We start from the raw sequence: 15778 nt of genomic DNA on the forward strand, positions 1-15778 counted from the left end.
CAAAGGGATTTAGCTGACATAATTAGCTCCACATACCCTCTGAAGTGGGTTGTGAATATTATTATTTCCACTTTTCAAAGATGAAGCACAGGAAAGATGACATCATTTTCCATTCAGTGATAAAACTGGGAATAAAACCCAAGATTTCTAACTCCCACCGCTTATGTTCTTCTTATGGTAAATCCTATTTTTACATTTCAAAGTTAATTGTAAAATAGTAAAGGGCAGAAGTATTACAGTGTCCACTTCAAACAGAGATTAAATACTTACAGAAGTTAAATTTTCTACTGCAGCAACATTAATGTAATCCCTAAGGTATTAATCCTCTATATTCTAGAGAAACTGTCAAAGGAGGGGAAAAAAAAACAAAAAAACACCCAAACCCAAAAAACTCCATTTTCCTAGTATGAACTTTAGAGTTCTTTAAGTTTCTCAATCAAGTTATTATTAATCAAAGGTTACAAAACTAGGTAGTTATTACCTAGTTTGCCTAGTTTGAACTAGTGATTCTATAAGCTTCCACAAGGAACACAAAATCTCAATATTAAATTGCTCTCTCATAAATTCAGAAAAAAAGGAAACATCAAGTACATTCTCACATCAGGAACATCTAATATAGCTATATATTTTGGGTTCTAAGTTACTCTAACATACCAATCCATAATACTCTGAGCTCAAAAAGTTTCAAAGTGAAGAGAATAATCACTCTCCTACTGCATAGAAGACAAAATAATAGTTTTGTGCTTCTACCTAAGACCCCCCATAGACACTCACAAACCTTAAAGTAAAATTAAAAGTAGTGATGGGGCTAACTTTGTCTTCAATTCTTTGGCTTAGAGAACAAATATTCAGTCTAGTTCCTTCTAATTCTTGTTTTCTAGAACAATACTATGCTCTTTCAATTAGTACTAGTCTAATAATCACATATTTTGAAATTACCACAGGGATCAAGGAGGGAAAACAAGAGAAATTTTCACTCTCAAAACTGATCTAGGGGCTGGGGATGTGGCTCAAGCAGTAGCGCGCTCGCCTGGCATGCGTGCGGCCCGGGTTCGATCCTCAGCACCACATACAAACAAAGATGTTGTGTCCGCCAAAAACTAAAAAATAAATATTAAAAAAAATTCTCTCTCTCAATCTCTAAAAAAAAACCTGATCTAAACACTGAGGTCCACTGACACATCACTATTACTCCCTCTGACTGAATCATAAACTTATGATAAAACACCTATCATTTTGTTACAAGGACAAAAACTATGTCGTAGGAATACGAAGAGTTATTCTACCAATGTCAAGAAAATTTCCTTCTTGCTTGAGATGTCTAAATCTACTAGCTACACGCTCTCAAGGGAAAGCAAATGATGACCTGAGACTCATAGACTGTTCAGAAGTCGTCTTCATACATTAATCCAGCTTTCTTGGAGAAAAATATTTATCTTGGTTTCTATAATTGAAACCAATCCCATCTTCTGCTGGGCCGGGGCCCTAATATTTCTGGAACTTTAATGTAAATATGGATCACTGGGTCCTCATTCAACTGTAGAAAGGGGTTCAGAAGGCTGAGCTGTAAATCTAACAAGCTCTCAGCTAGAATGCTCCTGTTTGATGGATCACAGTTTGAACAGGAAGTGTCCAAGGGACTTTTCCAAATAAAAATAACCTTACTGGATGTTTCTCAAAATATACAGACTTCACCCAGAGTCTATAAAAGGAGAGAATATTCTGTTGACTACACAAGGTATTTGCTCCCCCTCCTTTTTTTTGTGATTTTTTATTACAGGCTGCACATCCAATGTAAAAATCTTAATAAAGAGCAACTGCCAAGAACATCTTTTTGTGCTGACAATTTATTAGGGCTTGACTGATTGGGGCTTATATGAATGGACATAAAACTTTAATGAAAGTTGATTCAAAATAAATACTTTAACAAATTATGTCAAACACTAATTAATAAGTGATGTTTACAAATAGTCTGTAAGAGAGAACCATTTGGGATTAACAATGTTCATTTCCCCACAAAATAAATAGCTCATGTAACTCTCCTTAAGCAGGGGGGAAAAAACCCAACAAAAATAAAGTCACGCCCTTGGAACAGCCATAATATTTTTGGTAAGGAAATACCAAGATTAAGACATATAAAAGCATCTGAAGAAAATTACACGTCATTGAATTTGTCCTAGAACCTAGGAGAGAGTTCAGGAAAAGACAACATCTGGTATATTTAACTTTGGATGGGAAAGATTACATATGAGAATAATAGTCCTTTTCCCTTAAGAAACCCAACAAATACCCCAACTTTTGTTTTTAGGTTTTCGATAATGTTTTCTTTTGATATTAATTCAACTTCCACCCCCAAATCCAACCAGTCATTGTAAAAATCAAGTTGGCAATAGATCCGGCTGGTTATACTTCAAGGGTGCCCTTTGATGCTTTCACAGCCAATGAAAAACCTTTGTAGTTGCAGATGCCAGAGCGAAAGGAGAAGAAAGGAGAATCACTTCTTGTCACTTGGAAGGGTAGCATCTCTGCACTTTCCTGTGCGCAGCATCTCAGTGCTTGCGAGCACTCTTCAGCCCCATAATGGTGAAGGTAGCAGCTGTCAGTTTCTCATAAACAAGGAACATGAGAGCAGCCGTGAGGACAGTCTGTAGCAGTTTGGCTTCAAGGCCTTTGTAGAGTCCCATTATTCCAAAGCGCCTAAAAGGAAAGAGATTGGAACAAACAAGTTTTCTCAAAGTCAACTCCTGTATCAGATAAACAAGCTACCCTGACAGCTACTTTGAAAGTTTTTTTTCCCTTAGAATCAAAACAAGCAATGGAGCCTTTAGATTTTAACCCCAGACTTCCATTGTCAAAGTACTTCTTAGCTTTAAAGGCATTTGGGGACTGATAAAGTTGAATATTCATGAGCTATCAATAGTTGGTCTTTATAGTTATCATTCATTATCAGAATGCTGGCACTATCCCACTAAACGGAGAGAGATCCTGAAATCTCCTAAAAACATCTTAGTACTAAAATCTGAGACCTAAAAACTTTTAAATTTAACAGTCTCCCAACTCTGTTATTTCAACTTAACAGTCCTAAGTGGTAGGAAAGCTGCCAATTGGCTTAGATCATTTAGCATCAATAGAACTAAAGAAAGAGAAATCAAAAGCTATCTGGTTCTTAGACTTCCCATACATTTCATCCTTTAGTTCAGTGGTTCTCAAATTTAGTAAGCATCTGAATCACTTGAAGGGCTGGTTAAATCAGATTGCTGGGTCCATTCCCAGAGTTTCTGATTCATTAAGTTTGGGATGAGACTCAAGAGGTTGCATTTCTAAAAAGCTCCCAGGTGATGAGGATGATGATGCCAATCTGAGGACCAGCCCTTAAAAATCACTCAGAGAAAAATGCCAGAACCAGGAAATCAGAGCAAGTAACCTCTCCAAAGCTATTTGTTGAGTGTGAATTAATGTCATATGCTAGTTCATCAGTTACTCCAGGGCTGTATATAAAATGCAGATCAAGAAACTAAAGTTAATCAAGTGCTCCACTCAGAACCTATTACTATATTTTATTTATTTGCTGTGTAGAAACAGACCTGGCCCATGAAATCCTGGTTTACTGACTAACTTGAATTATGTTACTCCAAGAAACCCAAGAAATTCCATTTCCGTGCCTCTCAAGATGAAATCCACCATGTCAGAAAAGCCAGGGTTTGTTTAGGTACATAGATCACCAATCCCCAGAGGGGAGGCATGAATCTGCATTTTAACAAGCACCTCTGGGGATTCTTAACCACATAAAGGTTAGAGAGGCCTGGCATGGTGTACTGCATTATCTGTTGTAGTAGCCACTAGCCATATATGGCACTTAAATTTTTTAAAAATTAAAAATGCAGTATCTCAGTTGCACTGGGAATATCTCGCACACTCAACAGTTACATGCAGCCACTGGCATGTCTACTGGATGGTAGAGGTACTCTTCTCAGTGCAGAACATTCTAATGAACAGAATGAAAGCTCTTCATTTATTCAATTATTCCTAATTGTTTATTGAGCTTGAGTTTGAACATCTGGCTCTGCATCTGTTTGGTGTTGGACAAGTCACTTTCTTTCTCTAAATCTGTTTTCTGATCTGCAAAACAGGAATATAATCACCTTCCACATCTATAAGGTTGAGTGAGAACCAAGTAAGATAAATGTGAAAACACACTGGATTTTAAACTATATAGCCTCATAGACTTTCATTTGTTACCACTTTTTTATAATACTCTAATATAACTACAACTTTCTTAACTCTCCCAATGCTGGTAGAAATAGAACTCGGTATCATTTTAGGGGGGACTTGACACTGTCTAAATTTTAAAATTCAAAATAATAAAATGTCAAAATTTTGTATGCTCAAATTCCTTAATCAGGTAATTTCATATAAAGAAATTTTCTCTACAATTATGCTCACTCAGGTGTACAAACGTAAATTTATGGCTGTTCATTCAACAATGTTCGTAAACGAAAAAGCCTGGAAACAACTTAAATATCCATCAATAAGTGTACTGGCAAAGAAATCATGGCATATTATGTAATAGGAAACTAGACAGTTACTACAAAAAGTAAGTCTACAGATACCAATGTGAAGAGATGTTTATGATATAAAGTTTACAAAAAGGCAAGCTGCAAATATATACCTTAAAAATATTCTGAAATGTATACACCAATGTTAACAGTGTCTTCCTCTTGGAAAAGGGATAAGGTGAGAGGGAAAACAGGGATTATATATATATATATATATATATATATATATATAATATATATATATATGTGTATGTATATGTGTGTGTGTGTATATCTATATCTATCTATATATCTATCTATATATATCTTTTACCAAACTATACCTGATTTCAATTTAATGAGATTTGGTTTATGTATAAATCCATAAACACCATCAAACATTCAAAATAGTGGGCACCATAGGTTAGTATTTTCTAGAATTTTATAAAAGTAGAATAATTTAGTATGAATTATTTTTTGCCTGACTTCTTTCACTCAGCAAAATTATTATGGGATTCTTCCATATTGTTTAATTAATCAACAATTCCTTCTTTTTTTTTTTTTATTTCTGAGTAGTTTTCTACTGTTTGAATATAGTACAGCATGGGTATGTTTTTCACCTAGTTACAGACATTTATAGCTTACAAATAAAGCTATTAACATTTGTGTGTGGGTCTTTATTTGTGTTCAAGTAGACACAAGCACATGTGCTTTTATTGCTCTTGGGTAAGTATCTTGAAATGGAATTGGCTGGGTCCTATGGTAGGTATACTTAATTTTAAAAAAATGCTAAAATATTTTACAAAGTATTTGGACCACACTACTTTCCCATCAGTAACAGAGGAAAGTTCAGCATGCTCCACATGCTTCCCCACATTTGGTATGAAATTTATTTTTCGCTTTGTATCAATTCTTTTGTCTTTGATTTTATTGTTTATGTTATGCATATTCTATTTTTGTAACAAATTTATTTTCAAAGCATCTTATGTTGAGGAACAAGAATAAAGTTAGAGCAGCTTTTGCTTCAAAGGAGGTCCCTGATTTGACTTCCTTAAGTATCAATTTCTTCAAAGGAAACAGAAATGACTATTTCTACCTCACAGAGTTATTGTTAGGAGTAAGTGAGATTATCCATGATAGAGCATCTAGCTCAATGTCAGTCATGAGGCAAACACTTCAAAATGTTAGCTATTCTTAGCTTTATCACCTTCATCATTGTCATTACTCTTCATGGGACTATTGCTGCTCTATAAGCAGAGTAATATTCCTAAGAGAGGTCATGGGATATCCACTGATGGGAGCAGCACTCAGGCAGAATGATCTCTATGTTAGATTACAGGGTTTCTTTTCTTTATTTCTTTGTTTCTGGTGCTAGAGATTGAACCCAAGCCCTCATACATGCTGAGAACATACTATACCACTAAGCCTCACCTCCAATCCCGGAGGGTTCCTTTTCTAAAGGAGTTCTGTATATTTTTAACTCCCCAAATGATGTCAAATTACACTAAGTTCCTAAAACTGAGAAATGTCTGAGCACAGTATACAATGCCTGAGCCTGCCACTGCCACAGCAGAAGGGTAAGAGAAGAAAATCCAACAACTCTCTGGCAGAAATGGCTGCAGAAAGGAGGGACAGAATGTGAAGCATCTATAAAGCTCACTTGACTCGTTGATGAAGAAGATAGAGAACATTCCGTAGGCTTCCCAGGGTTCTGTTTTCTGGATTTAGTCTATGACGACCAAACTGAGGAAGGAAAAACAAAGATAAATAATTATTATTTATTACTACGTCCTTTATCTAAACTTCTACCTAGAAAGGAAACTATGCTGGAGTAATGTCTTATATACAATAATAAAAATATCCAATTAGTACCAGAGATTTCAGCAATCCTCTATTTTTTAATAAATGAGTAAAATATTTTGATGAAATAAATAAAAATGAATATTTTTCAATAAAGCAAGCATAATTTTGTTGGTGCTGGGAATAGAACCCAGCTAAACATGCACCACTAAACCAGACGCCCCAGTCCTAAGAGTTTTCATTTTTAGAGAATTATGGGGAAGATTCTACCTCCAGAGAGGGGAAAAAAAAAACCCCACAAAACATGCCCAAGATGATGATTTAGATATTAATGGTATGGTTCATTAACTCCCAGTTCTTTAAGAAGTTCTGATAAATATTAACCAACTACAGCCTCTGCAAGTCTATACTCTTCACATTGTTATAATCATTAGCAAAAATACTTTCAATTGAAATAGTCTCTACCACCTTCATTTCATCTATGAAATAGTCTCTACCACCTTCATTTTATCTAGCAATAAGTCCTTTGAATGTTCTCTGCAAATAGATCTTTTTTGTTGTTGTTGTTGTTGATAGACTAAACCCAGGGTCTTATGCAAGAGCTGAACCACTGAACTACAACTGCAGCTCCACAAGAGATCTTTTTTTTGTGTGTGTGTGTGGTGCTGGGGATTGAACCCAGGGCCTTGTGCATGCAAGGCAAGCACTCTACCAACTGAGTTATATCCCCAGCCCCCCACAAGAGATCTTGAATCTGTTCACATCCTATTGATAGGGGATAGACAGACATGAGTGTGGGAACATGAGGTAAAGGGAATAATTCTTTATATTGGGCCCACTATGCTGACCCCCACATGCTTTTACTTTTAAAAAGCAATTTACCTGCAGCTCTGCCTGACTTAAGTCTATGGGACATGGTACATTCCTCAGCAAACTATTATCTGCAGGAGAAATTTAGGTCCCCAAATGCCAATAAGAACACAAATTATCCAGAAGGGGGTGAGTTTTGTGATCCTTACACAGACCAGATCCCAGAACTCAAGGAGATAAGGATAATTCTTCCTAACCACAAAATCTGTAAGAACAGGTTCTAATTAGAGCCAGTAAGCATAGGCCAAAGTGGCTTAGAGTTGTCATGGCAATGAGGATTTGAAAGCCTGATGGATAAAACTGGAAGGCAGGAGAGGAGCCCCATTCCTCTCCTCTCTGAGAATATCCACTCTCTCCCTCGAGCATGTTCCCCTTTCCTTTTTCCTATACCTTTAATAAACTCATGTGTATTACTCTGGGCAACATGTCTAAAATCTTTCTGATCTTGTCTAATGAATTGGGGTTTGAAGATGTGTCTTTGTGCTGGCTCAGTTTCATAGAAGGACCCAGCCCTATAACATAATCTCTTGTCTCTACTGCAGCCACCCCATTTGGGCCACCATTCTCTCTCACCTGGATTACTGAAATGGCCTCCCTACCTTCTCAATTCCCTACATGATAGCCAAAGCAATCTTTAGGAATTGAACATCAAGTCACATTACCACCCAGCTTAACCCACTGTGCTGAGAATAACATTCTTTTCCTTACACTTCACCTCCAGCTTCCCTGCTGCTTTTCCAATCTCACCCTGGGCTAACTACTCCAGTCATGGAAGCCTCCTTTCAGTTCCTTAAATGTACCAAGCTAAGAGAACATTACATTCCCTATTCCTGGAATGTACTTTCCTCTGCTCCTTGCATGGCTGGGTCTTTATCTGCATGGAAGGCAAGCACTCTACTAACTGAACTATATTCCTAGCCCCTTCCCTTTTATCTTTTTTTTTTTTTTTTTTTTTTTGGTGCTGGGGATGGAACCCAGGGCCTTGTGCATGCAAGGCAAGCACTCTACCAACTGAGCTATATCCCCAGCCCCCCTTTCATCTTGATTTAAAAAAAAAAATATGCCTCCTCAGAGAAGACCATCTCCATTTGAGCTACATAAGATGATCCTCACTATGCCCTCTCCACCAAGTCGCACATGCCCTTTACTTCCTCAATAACTCTTTATAAAAAAGAGTTATTGAGGAAGTAATAACTTCTGCTTATTTCACTTGTTTACCTATTTAGTCTCTCTTCCACTAGCTCCATGAGGGCAGAAATTATGACTATTTTAGTCACCACTGTATACCCAACTCCTCACACAAACTGAGTGCTTAATAAACATTTGAATGCACAAATAACTGAATGTAAGAAAAAACTGAAATTGAAAGTGCCTCAGAAAAGCAAATCATCAATTCCTCCTGAAAGAACTAAGGGAATTAACCTCTGATTTTGTAATGAATAATATGTAGAGTACCAGGCAAATCAACTTGAATGAGAAGGAAGCAAACTTTCCTGAGGCCTATGAAGAATCTTTTCCCACATATGGATTTTCTGAGATACCTTGTTATCTAAAAAATTGTAAAAATAAACTTCATTCTAAACTAAACAGGAAGCCAAATGATAGTCTACCTGGTTAGCAGAACAAACAGATGGAAAATGGATGGGGAATACTCTGTCATACCAACTGACTGCATTATTGCTTTATTAACAATGCTTTAATTAAAGAGGCTGCATGGACATTGTTTGACTCAATGTAGGGAGAACCCTAGCACTCACCCTCAGAATTGACTGTACCGTCTGCATGGGATAGGTGGCTGTGGTGGCAATCGCTTTGGCTATTGCACCAATAATGAACACATCCAAAGAAGAAAGCTAGAAAGCAAAACAAACCACATCAATCCAAACAACAAGAGGATGTCAGAGGTTATTTGGCTGCTTTCAAAATCAGGAATTACCTTCATCCGTTTCTTTAAAAGCTGCCGTTTTAAACCTTCATAAAACATAAATTGGATGGCAGGATTGAAGACCAACAGCAAGGAGGGAAACGTGCCATTCCATAAAGCCAAGATTCCTTCATCTCGAATTATCTGGTGAAAAGCATCTAGACAAGATATCAGGCTTTTGAAAAGCATGATGGCAATGCTCTAACTAAAGAAGATACTGTTCAAATAAACTCAGAACACAAATCATTCTGGTTCTATTAAGAGTTCCTTCTCTTTTTTAAAAAATGTTTTAGTTGTAGATGAACACAATACCTTTATTTTATTTATTTATTTTTATGTGGTAGTGAGGATTAAACTCAGTGCCTCACACATGCTAGGCAAGTACTCTACCACTGAGCCACAACCCCAGCCCGAAGAGTTCTTTCTTATAATCACATTTTAGGTGCAAGTTCACTGGTTAACTACTTTTTGATAATAATCAGACACAGAGCCACCAGGGTGCTGAGTGACCAAACTATTGTTCCTGACAATTTGGGGTTAGAATGTCAAATTTTCACCAACACTAAAAAACTCTGTATTATACAGATTTGTGAACTGATAATCTATGTTTTAAAACAGTTTCAGTATTAAAAATCATAAAATCTTTTCCTGGAGTCCATTACAAAAGATTTGACTTATAAGAAAACTACTGTTCTTGCCAAGTGCATGCTACAATCCCAGCAACTTGGGAGGCTCACATAGGAGAATCCCAAGTTCAAGGACAGGCTAGGAAACTTAGAGAGAATGGTCTCAAAAAACAAAAACAAAAACAAAACTCAGTGGCAAAGCACCTCTGAGTTTAATCCTCAGTACCAACAAAATAAACAAACAAATAGAAGAAAAAGCAGGAGAAAGAGGGAGAGAGGGAGGAAGGGGAGAAAGGGGAGAAGGGGGAAGAGAAGAAAAAGAAAACTACTACTACTACTACCACCACCACCACTATTGATCTTGATACAAAGAGAGAGGTATGAGAAAGAAGAACCTGGCAATGTGGTACTATTAAAGAACAGAAGCTCAAAGACATCAGAAATCAATCTAGTATCTTCATTCAAAGACACTAGAAAAAAAAAGGACAATACAGATTTATTTGTTTTAGGGGTGTAGCTCAGTGGTACAAAGTCCTGTTTGTTTTTGTTTTGTTTTGTTTTTGTGGGGCTGGGGATTGAACCCAGGACCTCATGCATGGGAATCAGGCAAGTCCTCAGGCAAGCACTCTACGGACTGAGCTATATCCACCCAGCCCCTTTGATTTGTTTTAAAATTACCTCCTATGTATACTCCTTAGGAGTGGGTAGACTTAGAGAAGTCTATCACATGTCTTGGGCTTGAGCTTGGCCATATATTTTTTGGCTATTATGCACGTAAGAGGCAAATAGGGGCTTAAAATATGCCCCCGTCTCTGGGTTTGTCCTCTTGCATTTTTGCCATTGCCATGAGAAGAATTTGCTCAAGGCTAGTCCCAGGAAAAGGGGAGACATGTAAAGCTAAGACTCTCATCTGGGGTTTTCCTACAAGAGTCAAATTCCTGTCGACTCACACACACACATGAGTTAACAAATGCTTACTAGTAATGGCTGGGACTTGAGATTGTCTGTTATATAGACTTATTGTGGCAACATATTACGGATACAAAGAGAGAGACAAACCCTTGAATAGGAACACAGCTAAGGGACACTTACCGATAATGCCTTTGTAGTTGGTTGGTACAATGTCTTCATTCCGAAATTTGGCCCCTTGCAGCTTCAGCCTGGTGTTTACCACCCAGAGTGGAGTTGTTAGCAACACATTCACCACTCCTTAAAAAGAAAGAGGCCGAGAAAAAGGGAAAGTAAAATGTAACCCACTAAGCTTTGCTATCTTAAAGCTATATACCATTATTCCATTTATATCCTGCCTCTCTGATGTCACATAAGGAGTGTCTTTGTGCCAGGGTACAATGCATGCCACTACTATTAGAAGCAATCTGGAAGCCTTGCTGGTAGCAAAATGGTTGGCAGCAGCACATTTTCATATGAAGATAGTAGTGAGTTTCCTTACTTGTAGAGAAGCAATCATTTTCCATTTTTATAACACTGAAGTAGTACTTTGGGGCTGAGCATATAACTCAATGGTAGAACACTTCTCTAGCATCAGCAAGGCCCCAAGTTCAATTCCAAGCACCACAAAAAGAAAAGGAAACAAAACCAAGAATAAGGTAGTAATTTTAATATAGTTTTTTTAAATTAGTTGTAGATGAACAGAATGCCTTTATTTTATTTGTTTACTTTTATATGGTGCTGAGGATTGAATCCAGTGCCTCACGCATGCTAAGCAAGCGCTCTACCACTGAGTTACAGCCTTAGTCCTTGATCCAGTTTTAAATAAAATTTCTAAATAACAGCTTAAGAGAGAAAGAAGTGGATCATTGATAAACATGCTCATTCCTGACAATATCAGAGAAAGCAGAACTGACAACTCTCACATAAGTAGCTCACATGGCTTAAAGTGAGTATGGATCTGGCACAATAGTTAACAGGTAGGAGAAAGTGGTGACTTCTCAAAGTGCTGCAACAGGGACTAGAAGCTCACAGTAGAGTTCTCACCCTTTAGAGAATTAGGACAGGCAGGCAAGCAGCAGTTATAAAGTGTCACAAAACACCCGAAATAGTTTCACAAGCATCATGATTCTTACAAGCATAAAGATGGACCTTGGCACCCCAAGGCTGCCTCAGAGTAGAACAATACAATGAGCCAGGTGCTTCTTTTTTGAAAACACATGGTCCCAACTTAAGACCATCTTGAGATATTAAAATGTTCCTCATCAGTCCTGAAATGATTAAGGAAAAATACCATACAAAATTGTAACAAAGTGCCTGACACATGAAATATATTTTATTAATATGTTAACCAAGGTATAAACTCTGCAAACATACACATATAAAGCTATGTGGCTCTAGTTAAATTCTAAAGAACTAAGAAGCACAATCCTAAAGAAGAGATAGTTTCTTTTATAAAAAGTCATTTAAACCAATTGAAGAAGAACGCTTTTAAAAAAAATTTTTTTTGGTAGTTGCATATGGAGAGCATGACTTTATTTTATTTGTTTATTTTTTTATGTGGTGCTAAGGATCGAACACAGTGCCTCACATGTGCCAGGTAAGCGCTCTGCCACTGACTAAGCCACATCCCCAGCCCAAGAAGGAATGCCTCGATTTAAGGAATCTAAAAATATGTGGTGAAGAAGACACAGTTTGGCCAAGAATTAATCTGGTGAAATGGCCAAGAGATTCAAATTTAATATTTTCTGCAGACAGTTATAAAAGTAAGATATTTTTCTACCTATCTCTTAGGAGCATGAACAGAACATATTTCTCAAAAGACATGAACAGGGCTGGGGATGTGGCTCAAGCGGTAGCGCGCTCGCCTGGCATGCGTGTGGCCCGGGTTCGATCCTCAGCACCACATACAAACAAAGATGTTGTGTCCGCTGAGAACTAAAATAAATAAATAAATATTAAAATTCTCTCTCTCTCTCTCTCTCTCTCTCTCTTAAAAAAAAGACATGAACAAATAATTTTATAAGTTATATTTTGTTATTTTTTTTTAGATTCACATAATACCAAGAAGTTATTTTTAGTTATGATTTAATATATTCATATGTTGTCACTTTGGACATTGATCATAATCTGAATAAACCTTACTAAAAGGGTTCTTGCTGGTCTTAGCACCAGCATCCCAGAGGTCAAGATAGAAGGGTATCAATACATGCCTATCGCCTGGAGTTTAGAATCGATTCCTATTCAATGCAACATATACTTCACTTGACAGAGACAAACAAGCTAGAAAAATCAGGCTGGAAAATGCTACTGAGCAGTCTACTGCATTTTTTTTTTTTCTTTCTGTTTTTAAATTAAAGGTAAGTGCCAGGGATATTACTCAGGGGTAAAACACTTGCCTAGCATGTGTAAAGCCTTGGGTTCAATAACCAGCAATGGAAGAAGAGAAAGAGAGACAAAAGGAAGAGAGGAGAGGTTACAACTAGAGCTCACAATGAATATTATAGAAAGAAATAACATGTATGCCTTTCAAAACAAATAAAATATGATGACCATTAAAAAAATTCTTTAGGATTCAAAATTTCCTTAAAACATTGGCTTAGTGTGAGGCACTAGGTTCAATTCTCAACAGCACATAATAACTAACTAACTAAATAAATAAATAAATAAAGGTATTATATCCATCCATAACTAAAAACAAAACAGTGCAGCCAAGACTAAGATTTAACTAGTTTTAATATTCTGCTTTCATGTCCCCATCATTAACACAGTTGCAAGACTAAAAGGACTCTAAGGAAAACCTCAAGCACAAAATGGACTGCATGAGAGCATATAAAGTCTCTACAAAAACATTTTGTATGTCAAAGCTTTTGGTCTGAGAAGTTCAAGTACTTTTTTCATCCTCTAAGTCAAAACAGGTGGAGAGATACTTTTTAACCACTACAATTTTATGAATTCTGGGAAGATACTCAAAACACTCGAGGATCCAAAATTTTAGTAAAATTTGCAACTTATATAATCAAGCAAATGACAACATTCCACAGAGGAGAAATAAGCCACAAACTATTTATGACTACTAATTCTAGCACTTAATAATGCATGACAGGCTGGAAGGATAAAGAAAGCTGCTTATTTGTGAGCTATATAAAAACTCTTGCCAGTTCCAATCAGCTCCCAGAAGGGAATGCCAAAAAGAACTTCACTTACCTAAGGGAAGTAGATTATTTTTCTTCTAATTTGAATGTCTATGATTCTATTTTTTTTTTTAAATAAAACCATTTTCAAGAAAACAGAACCAAAATTAAGAAGAGGAAGAATGGTAATGAGTACACTAAAACTACTCACTGATTCAGGTGAAGAAGTCCAGGGACTATCACCCTCAAATTGGGCACCCTGTTATGACAATTATCTTAAACTAGAGGCCCTTAGAGACCAGCAGATGCTGGAAAAGACTTCATTCTGATGTGTCCTTATCTGCCTAAAGACCAGACTCACCAAAAAGAAAAATGATTGCCTCTCCTCTTCTCCCTGAGGTTTCATTAGCTGAAAGTGAGGATGAATGTTAGCATACCTGGATAGACTTTGTCACAAGCTATTTATTGTCTGTTTTCCAGTTCCACTCAACTTTTAAAGAGAGCCATTTACAAAACACTGTTTGGTCTCTAAGTACATTCATTCTCCCTAATATATTTCCTAGCCCTCAAAAACACCCTTCTCCTCTGAGAAGAGGCAATCATTTTTCTTTTTGGTGAATTTGATCTTTAGGCAGATAAGGACACATCAGAATGAAGCCTTTTCCAGCATCTGCTGGTCTCCAAGGGCCTCTAGTTTAAGATAATTGTCATATCAGGGTGCCCAATTTGAGGGTATATGGGCATCTAAAGCTCATTGAGTTACTGGGTTATCACTCTCCTCAGATTTCCCCTAAGCCTTTTCTCCTGTAAATCTACTGTCTTCATTTTATCTTTGTAGGGTAAAAAAGAAGCCTTCCCTTCATCCCTACACAAGGAATAATTAGAACACAGGTATTTACTTCTGAAATCTTGAAAACAAATTGTTTTATCTGTAGTGAGACCCCTTTCTTAGGGAGAGAAAATGAAAATAAAGTATCCTGATTCAGTATTCAGTGCTGGGAAATATGTGTGATGGCTACTGAACAAAAGTCAAAGCCACAAATTAACCATTTGACTCCCCAGGAAAGAATATAACTTGATCTACAGGAATAAACCTGACTTGTCAGATTTAAGGCCTGAAGGCAGGAAATGCATTTTGAATTATCATAATAATAACAATGCCATTGGGATTCAGAAAGAGCTAGTGGTTAAAAATTCCAATTTCAAAAAAATGGCAATTATCTTCTTCATTTAAGTTATCTGTGAGGTTCTATTTCCAAATTCTTCCCCAAAGTACTTATGGGCTTTTAAAAAAAGTTTGCACAGAATTGTAATAAATAATAATACATTTCTAAGTTTCAAGCATAATTTGAATAACAATAATACTATTCCTAGTTCTCCTTGGAGATAATGAAACTCATTTCTACAGTGATAGTATAACACTCACAGGAAGCTCACAGGAAGAAGAGAAAAAGCTGTTGTAATTATGGTAAGAATGAATGTGTAGTTATTAAGATATAAAAATATGTTATGCAGAGAAGTTTAAAACTCATAAATATAATTTCCAAGGAATTTTCTACCATCAGAGAGGACCTCTAATTAGAGAATCTCAGAATTTAAAGTATTGTAAAATTTTTTAATCCAGGATCTCTTACCTGTGATAATATTGACATTTTGGGCTAGAAGATTCTTTGTTATTGAGTATGGTGTTTAGCAGAACCTTTGGTCTCTACTAACTAGATGCAAGCAGCATCCTCAATGGGACAACCCAAAATGCCTTCAGACATTGCTGTATGTTCCCTGTGGGTCAAAATTAACCTTAGTTGAGAACCACCAATTTAATCCAACTGCCAAATGACTGGATTAGTTATTGAGGCTTATTTCTACTGATATTAATATCTGTTCCACAAATACATAAAATATGACTTATCATCAGGAAATGCAAATAAAAACCACAAATGA

General features: G+C 36.6%; 1 protein-coding gene across 3 annotated transcripts in view; it reads right to left on the reverse strand.

Moving 5' to 3' along the window:
- Nucleotides 1-1829: 1829 nt before the first annotated feature.
- The window catches only part of Slc25a17 (solute carrier family 25 member 17), a 58745-nt gene continuing 44796 nt past the window's right edge, over nucleotides 1830-15778 (reverse strand). For all 3 annotated transcript variants that reach the window (XM_046429582.2, XM_058574251.1, XM_058574250.1), the window contains 5 exons: nucleotides 10848-10964; nucleotides 9142-9287; nucleotides 8963-9058; nucleotides 6196-6278; nucleotides 1830-2697 (listed from right to left, as the gene is read on the reverse strand). In XM_046429582.2, the coding sequence (XP_046285538.1) occupies nucleotides 2550-2697; nucleotides 6196-6278; nucleotides 8963-9058; nucleotides 9142-9287; nucleotides 10848-10964 (590 nt within the window). In that variant the 3' untranslated portion in view covers nucleotides 1830-2549. The remainder of the gene's footprint in view (nucleotides 2698-6195; nucleotides 6279-8962; nucleotides 9059-9141; nucleotides 9288-10847; nucleotides 10965-15778) is intronic.

Source organism: Marmota monax, unplaced genomic scaffold (genome assembly GCF_021218885.2).
Source record: "Marmota monax isolate L192 unplaced genomic scaffold, Marmota_monax_Labrador192_F-V1.1 WCK01_AAM20220418_F8-fsc00051, whole genome shotgun sequence".
NCBI lineage: Eukaryota > Metazoa > Chordata > Mammalia > Rodentia > Sciuridae > Marmota > Marmota monax.